The sequence below is a fragment of the Myotis lucifugus genome, unplaced genomic scaffold (genome assembly GCF_000147115.1).
Source record: "Myotis lucifugus unplaced genomic scaffold, Myoluc2.0 scaffold_61, whole genome shotgun sequence".
NCBI classification, from domain to species: domain Eukaryota; kingdom Metazoa; phylum Chordata; class Mammalia; order Chiroptera; family Vespertilionidae; genus Myotis; species Myotis lucifugus.
Window position 1 is genome coordinate 5116779 of NW_005871109.1, and position 12174 is coordinate 5128952.

At 44.4% G+C, this 12174-nt stretch overlaps 1 protein-coding gene across 1 annotated transcript in view; it reads left to right on the forward strand.

Annotated features, from left to right (window-relative positions):
* Positions 1 to 11593, forward strand: part of TRIM66 (tripartite motif containing 66) — a 58821-nt gene extending 47228 nt beyond the window's left edge. The window contains exon 17 of the mRNA XM_023754589.1: positions 11195 to 11593. Coding sequence (XP_023610357.1) covers positions 11195 to 11593 — 399 coding nt within the window. The remainder of the gene's footprint in view (positions 1 to 11194) is intronic.
* The last annotated feature ends 581 nt before the right edge of the window (positions 11594 to 12174 follow it).

The window sequence follows — 12174 nt, forward strand, 5'->3', positions numbered from 1 at the left end:
ACTCTGCATGCTGAGATGCTCCCTTTAGGCACCTGACCTGGGAAGGGCAAAAGGTAGGGTGCTCTTCCCTCCACGGGTTCAAGGCCCTGGCCCACCATCTCATCCATGCACTGCTTACCTGAAAGCACTGTCCTCTCTCTAGCTTTTCCTGTGTGCTTATTACCAATGTTGTGAGTCATGGTTATGTTTTGTTTTTGCATGCAGAAAACAGATCATGACTTTTTAGAAAAACAATTTTTTAAAAAGCTACTAGCTGAGTGATTGACTTCAGTGGCTCTGCAAACATTTGAGCAAATTCTGCTTTTGACTTGGTTCTACAATGGGCCCCATTTTGAAGTCAGTCACGTGCATTGGCTCTTGACAAAGTCAGGAATTGAAGGTACAGTGAGTTCTGGATTCTTATGGTACAAAATGCCATCCTATAGAAGAATGTGGTCTTCTTGGATGTGCTGAGAAACAGGAGAGCGGAGTGGCTTCAGTTGATGTGAAGGGGATTTTAGTGCAAACTGGTGCAGGATGAACTTTCAGAGCACTATTCTAGAACATGGGTAGGTTGGTCTTGCCTGACTTCTAGCAGTTGCCAACTACACCCTCTGTAGGTATCCCGAGTGGCAGCCACCAGACCCTCTGTAGCCTTTGCTGTACGCAGGCCCTGCCATGAACCTCGGCACACTCCAGCTCCCTGTACCCATTTCTGGCAATGGGCCCTTGCCTCGCTCCTAAGACCAAGGCCCTTTCTTGTTTGTTCCTGGGCTCTGCTCTATTTGCTCTCTCAGTTCATGGTATCACCTATAGCAGTGATGGCGAACCTGTGACACGCGTGTCAGAGGTGACACACGAACTCATTTTTTTGGTTGATTTTTCTTTGTTAAATGGCATTTAAATATATAAAATAAATATCAAAAATATAAGTCTTTGTTTTACTATGGTTGCAAATATCAAAAAATTTCTATATGTGACACGGCACCAGAGTTAAGTTAGGGTTTTTCAAAATGCTGACATGCCGAGCTCAAAAGGTTCGCCATCACTGACCTATAATCTTCTTTTCTGAACTCCTGAACTGAGACATTACTCCTTTCGGATCACCACAGCTGTGCTTCCTCTCCTCCCACTCCCTCACTGCTATTTATTTAAATTGCCTGCTTCTTTAGCCATTTCCATGACCTCAGTTGTGCTCCCAGCTTTTCAGCCTTCTCTTGGACTTCTTCCTCTCCCCAGCTTGAACCTATGGCCCATCATTGATATTTTTATCAGCATCCTGAAATTTCTCATCCCCTCCTGTTGCTGAAACTTCTCCATTTGCTGCATCAACCTATTTTTTGCTCCTTCTCCCTGGGCTGCTAAACATGGGAGATCCATAGTTGACAGCTCAGTTGGTCTCTCAGTATTGATTGGTATAATAATATACCAATCAATACTGAGATTTGACATCATTATTCTGCTTTCAGTCCATGACATTCATCTTTGCTCTCAGCCAACGACTGACCTCTTTGCCCATTTCACAGGAGAGAGGTCCGAAAGCAAGAATGTCCTTGCCCCCTCGTTTTTCTCCCCCTCCCCTCTCTCTGTGTCTCTATCCCTCCTCTTGCTCCTGTTTGGTGCTCTAGTTCTTGAATCCTGTTCTGTGTCCTCCACAACTTTGCTCTATCTCTTGTCCCACTGCTCCTCTTTCCAGTGTCTTCAACCTCCCTTTCCATGGTTACCTCCACATAGCCTCCCCAAGATTAAAAACAATTCCTTAAGAGTGTGTTGCTCCTTACATTTTCATCTTGTCAGCCTCATTCTTTTAAAAATAATCTTTTTCACTGATTTTTCTCAGTCACTCTTCATTCTCTATAGTTTTTCATAAAAGTCACCAGTGACCACCCAAGTTGCCAAATTAAAAAAAATACTTTCAGTCCTCAACTGTTGAACTCTGTACAGCATTTCACACCACTCACCACTTCCTCATTGAACATCCTCTTCACTTGGCTTTTACAATACCACAAAGTCTCTGGATTCTCCTCTTATCTCTCAGCCACACAGGCTGAGCCTCCCTTGAAACCTTGACAGGGGGACACATCTGTAACTTACTTTGGTCTCTTCTCTTTAGGAGTTGGGTAGGCAGGAGGAAGCCCAGCTGCTCCTGCTTCCCAGCTGCTCTGCTCCCCTCCCTCTGTGTCAGCCTCTTGTCTTTGGCCTGTTTCTCCCCCTGGACCCAGTTCTCCTCATGTCAAGCACGTTTATGAGCTCTGCCGGGAGGATAGCATCTGTGAGTCCTCCCATCTGTCTCTTCCTACACAGCACAGAGACAGATTTTAGCCATGTTTGCTAAGAAGTCCATCTAAATCAGCCCAGGAGTGTGGCTTGGGCCTTACCAAGAAGCAGTTTGGTAAATGGGATTATCAGGCTATCAGACAGCTCATCACCATGATCCCTGTACCAGTTAGAGCTTGCCACAATTGGTGAGGAGCTTGGGATCATGGTAAACATGTTTCCATGCATGGTTCAGTGCTGCTAGCCAGGAGGAGAATCCTGGCAGTGGGTGTCTGCCCCTGAGAACATTCTGATGGAAGGAAAACTGAGAAGTGCTGTGATTAATCACTTGCTTGGGGCTCAGTTGGGGTCAGCCTGGCCTTCTCTAACCAGGTCTTTCCCATCTGTACTGATCATAACCACCTGCTTGCTCCAGTTGCTAGAGCTGGAAGCAAATTCTGGTGGTTTACGTGGAAGTAGGGAGGTATAGTAAAGAGGTCTGATTTGAGCTGGTGAACCACTAAGTTTTGTCTATCAGTTATGAGCTGTGTGACCTTGGGTACAGTTTCCTCATCTATAAAGCTGCTCTGCTCCCCTCCCTCTGTGTCGGGCGAGTATTAAAAACAGTGATTTCTCAGAGGTTCACCAACTCTAAAGATGGTAATGGTGATTCTAACTCTAAAGTTCAGGCCACACAGGGAACAAAGGAACATTGGGAGTAGGACACAGGTGGGGATTCTTGGCCAAGGCAGGGCCAAGGGACTTACAGGCCAAACTGAGCTGCTTTGAGGAAAGTCTTCAGTAGCTGGTGCTGCTTCTGGAGCTACATGCCCATTCCTCAAGCTGCACCCCTTTCTTGGATATCTAGGGTGAGTTCCTCCTGGGCCTTGTCTTAGAAGTGGCCATTGGAATCCAAAGTTTTGGTTGGGGGCATGAGGGAGGGGAAGTGTTACTGATCTTAAAAAGACCTATACATTCAAGAACAAATTAAAAAATAGCACCTTTCTTTACTAATAATTGTGTCCTGGAGTGTTTTTTCAGTGAAGGTGGTAGAACATACTTCATGGTCTTCTTGCCCGCAGATTCCAACATCATTATGAACACAAGGTAGGGAAGAATAAACTGGGGAGCCACCTTTCCAGGAAAGAACTGAGTTCTTTGCTTCTTTTATTTAGATATTTCACAGAATTGTTGGGAAGGCCAGAAATACAGCCTATTCTTCAAAATACAGGCAGCAAATCTGGGGTGGGATTACAGAAAAACATCTTATGAATGCCCCCACTTCTAGGTGCTAAAACATTTCATGAATGTGCTTTAGATAGTGATGTTCCCCAGTTGCCTAGCCTTATCTCTCCTCTCTGCCCACTCTATACCAGTGGTTTCTAGCCCTTTAGAGTAAGGGCATTGTAATGAATATTTTTCATTCATTTCATCCTATTGAGGGGATTCCCCACCTCAGGAGTCTTGAGAGGCAGAGCTCACTTCTCACTACAGAAACTAGATATATTAAAGTCTTGATTTCCCAGCATGCCTTGCAGCCAGGCTACAGGTCTATAGGTAGTATTTTTTTTTTTAAAGTGGCACCACAGAGACTTCTCTGGTGGCAGAGTTGGTGGCATCAAGGTGGTGTTTCCACCGCAGCAGTAACAGCAGAACACGTTGTAACACCTGGTGCTTGATGGCATGATAGTTTCTTTAGCAGACCAATGAGCTCTTAGTTTAATTTTCTGGCCTTCCCAACAATTCTGTGAACTACCTAAAAAGTATTTTCATAAACTCATTTTCTGCTTAAATTAGCCAGGATTAGTTTGTTTTACTTGCAATTGAGCACCCTACTTGATGTAGAAATCTCAGAGACTCTGATAAAGTCATGGACCCATTCTCTGGGTTCCAGACCCACTTGTCCTGTGGTCTGTTGGACACCTTCGTTTGGGTGTCTCAATGTCACCTGAGACACTAACCATCCTCCAGGGCCCTTAATGTATTCTTACTTGCATATTCCCTATTTCAGAAACCAGGGATGTGGGAAGGTGTTATGCAAAGAGCCGAGGTTCGAGAAAACCCAAGGTATTGCTTGCCGATTCCAAAGAAGTCACCCAGAGGACTGGCTGTGAAAAACACGGGTTTCTTAGGCTTACGTGCATACCAGTGGTGGCTGGTGGGTGAAGTTCACTGCCACAGTAGGGGTGGCCAGCCAGTAAAGTTTCCACAACCTAAGCTTTCCCAGTACAGGGTTATGTAGAGCACAGAAAACAAAGCAAACAGGACATGCAGGATGATGGTGTGAAATCAAAACACAAGCTGTTTTTCTGCAGTTGCCTACAGTCCCAGTTCACATTCATTCAGAAGCCAGGCTCCCAGTGTCTCACAGTCCACTTACAGGTGGCTCTCACCATATTCCCAGTGTGGCAGGGGGTTGGAGCTTTGGAAGCAGCCCATGTTCCCATATACCATACAGAAGGAAATCGGGGATGCGGTGTCAGAGAAGCCAGAGAAGTCGGTGTTTTAAGGAAGGATGATCAGTACTTTCAGTGCTTAAGATGAGACGTAGAAATCATTGCTGACCCTCCACCCCTTCCCAGCCTGGCCCAAGTACCTGAAACGGTTCCCATGCCTGCTCTGAGCTTTCTGCTACGTTTTGTCCTTACTTGTTTTATTAGCACCATCCTTCTCTAGGTTCCGGGGGCATATAGCCTCTTTACATCCCACTCCTCATGTTGCAGGGCAAGCTGCCAGAGTCAGCCCACTCCCTAGAGCAGTGATTGTGAACCTATGACACGCATGTCAGAGGTGACATGCGAACTCATTTTTTTGGTTGACTTTTCTTTGTTAAATGGCATTTAAATATATAAAATAAATATCAAAAATATAAATCTTTGTTTTACTTTGGTTGCAAATATCAAAAAATTTCTATATGTGACACCGCACCAGAGTTAAGTTAGGGTTTTTCAAAATGCTGACATGCCGAGCTCAAAAGGTTCGCCATCACTGCCCTAGAGCAAGCCCTGCCCTGGCAGGCAGCCTGAAGCAGACCTCTTCCTGCACATGTGGTCTCTGAACTGTTCGTCCACCAGGCAGTATAGGCAGAATATACAGGGCTGATAAAAATAAGTTATTATTTTTTAAGTGTCAAAGACTAAATAAACAAATATCTATAAACTGTACCATCTGTTAAACCCATTAATTGTTAATTTTATGACAATTTCAGAAAAAAATTATTACTCTTGAAAATAATTAGTAGGTTAGAGTTTTCAGGGGCATATAAAAATGAGACCTAAAAAATTAAAATTAATAATTGTAAAACCTAGCCCTGGCCAGTGTGGCTCAGTTGGTTGGGCATCATCCTGTGCACCAAAAGGTTGCCATTTTCTTTTCCCGGTCAGGGCACATGCCTGGGTTCTGGGCTCACTCCCTGGTGGGGGCATGCAGGAGGCAGCTGATTGATATTTCACTCTCACATGGATGTTTCTTCTCTCTCTCCTTCTCCATTTCTCTCTCTCTCTCTCTCTCTCTCTCTCTCTCTCTCTCTCTCTCTCTCTCTCTCTCCCCTTCTCCCTTCCCCTCTCTCTCTAAAAATCAATAAAACAATCTTTAAAAAAAAATGTGACATCTTGATTGTCCCTTTCTCTCCTGCAGGTGTCTCTGGATTGGGCTTAGGTGGGAAGGGCTTTGCTTACCTTTCATAGCTCTGCCTGAGCTAACAGCTCCAGGCCTTGCTGTAGCAGCTCACCTGCACAGCCTCTCTGTTTTCTGCCATTCCTATGAGGTTCAGCCATCCTGCCCCTCCTATTCCCACAGTTCCCACACGGCTAAGAAAGCTGTAGGACAGCACTAGCTACTTCTCTAATTTTTGAACAATCCTCCATACTTAAGCAGAGAGTTCTGCACACAAAAAAAGTGCTCAATTTGGGGAGTATTGCCATCTTAATATCAACTCTTCTAATCCATGGAACATTAATTTAATTCTGGTGTGTGTGCACTAACCTGACTTCTAATTAGTTTTATCTGACAACAAGGCTGGGTCAGACATTCAGAGTTGATCAGACAAACAGAATTAATTGCCAGATGTTTACTTCATTTTGAGCCATGGGCATAAGGTACAGTTTTATTTTTGTCAAGGTAGGAGAATAGAACAATAGAAAGACTTGCATAAATTGGTAAACCTGCCAGTAATCAAGGAGAGATATCATTAGGAAAAAGTTACATTTTGCATTATATACTTTTCAGACATGTCCCCGTTAAAAATAATCTTAACATGACACGTGATCTAAACATCTCTGAATTTATCTTATAGAACAGAAAAATTATGGGGTGGCTTTTTGTGATGTGGAGTCTCTTAAAAATCTTTTGAATAACAGAGGTAAATTTTAATGCATAAATCAACTGTTTCTGGACTTAAAAAAATGGAGGTCCATCCTCCCCCCCCCCCCCAAACTTTGGTATTTTACCAACAGGGTCCATAAACCCTGGAACAAACTGTACTAATTGCTTCTATGTTTGTTATATTGACAAATCTCAATTCTGATCTTTCTTCCTTAACTGTCAAGCAACTTGATATTGCATTGTAACAATGACGTTACCATAGAGTATTTAAGTCAACAGCATATAACATTTGTTGCCAGTGGTGACATTAATATTACAGGAATAGAATGAGTGATTGTTGTATTAATGACCCCTGCAATAGACTGAGTTCCCTTGTCAGTATCAAGAGTTTGTCATGTTAGTGGTCATGGTGTTGCAATCCATTATCTCACTGAGAATTGATGGCTTCAGCTATGGTAACTAGCCACAATATTTAATACTTGAGCCACTTGAAAACTTAAAAAAAAGTTTTGTCTAAGGCTTTTACATCAAGAGTTCCCCAAGAAAATCCAGTTCCTCTATATACATATTTTAGGGAGTTGTGTTTTACCCCTTTGTGTACTTTCTCTGATTTCTCTTTATAAGTGTCAGTGACATTCTACCTAGCCACCTATTTATCTATCCATCTATATCTCACCATGTCCTATAATTAAAAAAAATCCTCGTCAAAGTACATGCTTTTATTGATTCGAGAGAGAAAGAAAGAGAAAAGAAGAGGGAAAGAAGGAGGGAGGGAGGGAGGGAGGGAGGGAGAGAGAACTGACCTGTGATTGAACCCACAACCTGTTATGTGCCCTGACCAGGAATCGAACTGGCAACATTTTAGTGTATGGAATGATTCTCCAACCAGTGACCCACACTAGCCAGGGCTCACCATGTTCTACAAAATATCCCTTTCTCCCTCCCTTCCCTCCCTTCCCTCCTTTTCCTCTCTCTCTCTCTCTCTCTCTCTCTCTCTCTCTCTCTCTCTCTCTCTCATTCATTCTTTCATTTACTAATGCCATGATTTTTATTAAATAGCTACTAAGTGCCAGGCACTGGGGACAAGCAATAAACAGATTGGGTCCCTATTGTCTTAGAGTTTAACTTCTGATGAGGGAAGAAAGAAAATAAGATTGTTGCCTGGACTGGTGTGGCTTAGTGGTTGAGCATCGACCTAAGAACCAGGAGGTCATGGCTGGATTCATGGTCAGGGCACATGCCTGGGTTGTGGGCTTGATCCTAGTGTGGTGAGTGCAGGAGGCAGCTGATCAGTGATTCTCTCCCATTATTGATGTTTCTATCTCTCCCTCTCCCCTCCTCTCTGAAATCAATAAAAAATATATATATTTAAAAATAAAATGATTATTTTAGATGGTTTTAAGTGCTCTAAGACAACAAAGGAGGGTACTGTGATAGACTGTGGGGTGGGACTACATTAGATGCAGTGATCAGGGAAGGCTTCTCTGAGGAGGTGACAAGTGAGCTGAGATCTGAGTAATGAAAAGGAACCAGCCTTGTGCAGGTATAGGGGCAAAGCCTTACAGGCAGGTGAAACAGTAAGTGCAAAATATTTGAAGCATCTTAAAATACACAATGAAAAACATACAACAGGATAAAAGTAGAAATGAGGGGGAAATAGAAGAGAACAGGAGAAAGTTGTAATGCCTGTATACAAGCCACAGAGTTTGACAAAGTTATTAAAGTTGAGATGCAAATTTGGTTCCTTTCTTCCTGGAAGCCAAGATGAAAAGGGAAAATTGATGAATTTCATGATTTGCTTTTTTCTTAAGGAAAAGAGGTGTCGGGTATTGAAGGGAAAAGTATTTTTTTCCGGCACTCAGGATTGAAATACATTTCTTACATGGACCTTCCTGTAAGGGACGTAGAGTGATTATATTAGTCACCAAATTTAAAAGCAGCAGTATAGTCAGGAGGTAATCTGTTATTGCAGCCATATAAAACCAATATAGTTAAACTCATTTTGGTTGCAATAACAGTAACTCAGCCACTTGAACTAGCTTACACAGAAGAGGGCACTTTATTATAAAGATTTGAAATATTACATGGAATTCAAAGGCAGGAATGCAGCTCATTTCAGGAAATACGATGATCAGGGTTGGAGAGCTGTCAGAACTCTTTTTGTCTCTTCTTTCCTCTCTGTGAATCCTTCCTGTTCTTTTCACATTTCCCCTGCAGATTGGCTTTCTACATTTCTCCAGGCCACACGGTAGGAAAACATGTCTGTGAACAGCTTCTGACTATGTTGCGATGATCTATGCTAATATGTTTGCTACCTAGAGAAAAATGGAAATCTCTCAGTCCTAATTCCATATTCCTGGGAGAGGAATATGATCAACTTGGTGTGAGTCAGGTACTTGCTATTGGAGCAATTGACTGTAGCCAGATGGCCTAGCTACTTTATCTGAGGATCCAGGCCTAGTTTCCAGAAAAAGCCTCCTAACTATACTTCTGTTTTTAAAATGCAACTCATCATTCATCCAGGGATCAAGAAACCATGTAAAAGGTGGAAACCAGCATGAAAAAGAAATAAAAAGTACTGGAATGCATAGCATGTGGGATGGATAATATTTTATAAAACTTGCTTCAGTTATTAAATGCATAGGTATATGTGTACTGGGTCATAATGTAAAACATATTTATTTTGGTGGATTATGGTCCAAAAGTTTGAAAAACCCTGGGCTGGGCAATCTGGTAGGATTCTACTACAGAGATGTAATAAGCATCATTCTTAATCCTTCTAGTACAGTGGTTCTCAACCTTCTGGCCCAACCATAAAATTATTTTCGTTGTGACCCAACCATAAAATTATTTTCGTTGCTACTTCATAACTGTAATGTTGCTACTGTTATGAATCATAATGTAAATCCTATGAAAGGGTCGTTCGACCGCCAAAGGGGTCACGACCCACAGGTTGAGAACCGCTGCTCTAGGTTGAGAACCCCTGCTCTAGTAAGTACAGAGTTTTATTTTTTTTTAATTACAATCTTTTGCCCAGCTGGTGTGGTTTAGTGGTTGAGCATCAACCCATGAACCAGACAGGGGTGGGCAAACTTTTTGACTCGAGGGCCACAATGGGTTCTTAAACTGGACCGGAGGGCCGGAACAAAAGCATGGATGGAGTGTTTGTGTGAACTAATATAAATTCAAAGTAAACATCATTACATAAAAGGGTACGGTCTTTTTTTTTTTTAGTTTTATTCATTTCAAACGGGCCGGATCCGGCCCTCGGGCCGTAGTTTGCCCACGGCTGAACCAGGAGGTCACTGGTCAGGGCACATGCCCAGGGTTTCGGGCTTGATCCCCACTAGGGGGCGTGCAGGGGGCAGCCAATTGATGTTTCTCATCGCTGTTTCTATCTTTATTCCTCTCCCTTCTTCTCTCTCTAAAATTAATAAAACATATTTAGAAAAAAACCAATGTCATATGTTTTAAGCATAAACAGATAGCATAAGTGTAAAGCATGACAGGCATTTTGCAAGGGTGAAGACAAAGTGGTACAAGCGCACAGCTTTTTGACAGACTGGCTTACTTCAGAATAAAACGTAGACCAGTGGTTTCCGACCTGGCTTTGTATCAAACTTGCTTGAAAACTGTTTAAAAATGATTTAATAGGATCTATTTAATCAGTTTCTGGGAGTGCTACCCGTTAATCTGTATCTCAACACAAAATAAAGCAAGACAAACAGAACTCCCCAGATGCCTCTGATAGGTAGCCAGGTTTCGGATTCATTGACCCAGAGACCGTATATAGATGAGGGGTCATCTGCATGCCTTTCAAACAATTCTCCAAAACTGCAGTTTCTCTCAACTAGGCTTTTGATGGGCATTAGGAAGTGGACAGTTCAAAGCTATTTCTTGGTAAGATCCGGAATGTAAGGCTTCATTCACAGCTGCTGGTTAAAGGCAGATCTATACACCATTGAATTAAGCAGATGGTAGTTTATTTCCTTCTGTTGGACATAGTGGTACTCATGCTTGGATGAGGGCAGGTTTGGGGGGAGCACAAAAAATTCTTGTAGGCTATTCCAGACCCTTTTAGACAATAGTTCTGTATTTCTCCAGAAAAAAAAAAAAAAAAAAAAACTGGCCAAGATCCCAAAGTTCTATGGTACAGGACATAATGGGGATTATTTGTGCTTGGAAAATTTGCAAAAGTTTGCATTTCCAGTTGCCCACCATGGCCATTTTGAGTTTTCAGATGAACTTGACAGGGTGAACCAGTTGCCAACTGTGCCCCTGTATCCAAGCAATAACATGAATAGAACTGCTGTACCAAGTTATTGGCTCTCAATCAGATTTTAGAGGACATCAGTTTCAAATAATTAGGCTAATATTAGGAGAGTTGAATTTCTTCCCCACAGCTGCTGGACAGCAGGGCCCCGTCCACAGAAGTCATTGCTAGTTCAGGTCAAGAAACGCATCAGCATGCAGCGGGAGGCTATAGGGCGCGTGCACTCATGCGGTTCTAGGTTTGTGGCTAAAATGTATTTCTGGGAATTGCCATTTGGTCTGTCCAGAGCCTTTACAGCCCCTCGGTGGGGACAAACACCCTCCCTCCCCGGCTCCCCTCAACCCTGATATCATGTCTTTTCAGGCTGGTTCTGAACCCATTGCAATGCAAGGTCCAACTGGCGGGACGGCCAGGCCTCTGGCGGACAGTGTTGGCCGGGCCATCACCTTCGTCCTGTGGTGTCACTGTTGGGAAGTTTTAATTTCGTGTAACATGGCTGCTTCCCTGTCCCAGGGTCAGGATTCTCAGGTGCGTCCCTACCGGGAGCTGCTTTCGGGAGTCGCCGGAGGAGGCAGCCGGCACGGGGCTCCTGGGAACGGCGGGGGAAGGAGCTTTGTCCTCGCGCGGCCCCCGTCCGCCCTCCTGCGGCTGTTCCGCGGCCCCAAAGCTGCTCCCGGTGCGGCATTCCGGGCTCGGGGCTCGGCGGCCGCCAGCGCCCAGCGTGTGCGCGCGTCCGACACCGACTCCCTCGCCGCCGGGTGAGTGGCCGCTGGCGGCGCCGCGCAGGGCGGGCTCCGCGGGAATGGGAGCGGGTCCCGGGCTGCAGGCGGACGCGGCCGTTGCTATAGCAACGCGCTGGCAAACCGGCCGCCGGGCCTCCAGCTGCGGGGTGGGCTGGCCGCCCCGCCGCCGAGGGAGGCGGCCGAGGTCCCCTCCGAGCGTCAGCTGGGGCCCAGCCGTTGGGACCCCGTTTGCCCTGGGTCCGGTGTTTGGGGTGGTCCCTGGCTGCCCTCGTTCATCTCCACCTCTCACCTCCACTCCATCTTGGGACCTGAACCTTTTTGAAAGTTTAAAGCCAACTTACCATGGGGTAAGTGCGATTTGGGAAAAGTAACCCATCTAAAAGTTCTGAAATTGCCCCCCCCCTCTTCCATGTCTATCTTTTTAAATCTCCTAGACCTGAGACGTAGTTGGGCCTCATAAAATGGTAGCTCTTTCTTACAGCCCTTTGCCCACAGTGGCTGCACATAGCAGTCCATAGGGTGGCATAAGACCACCCTGACTGGCTAGTGGACAGGTGATTTAAGCACTCTGCCTCAGTTTAGATAATTTCTCATAAAATT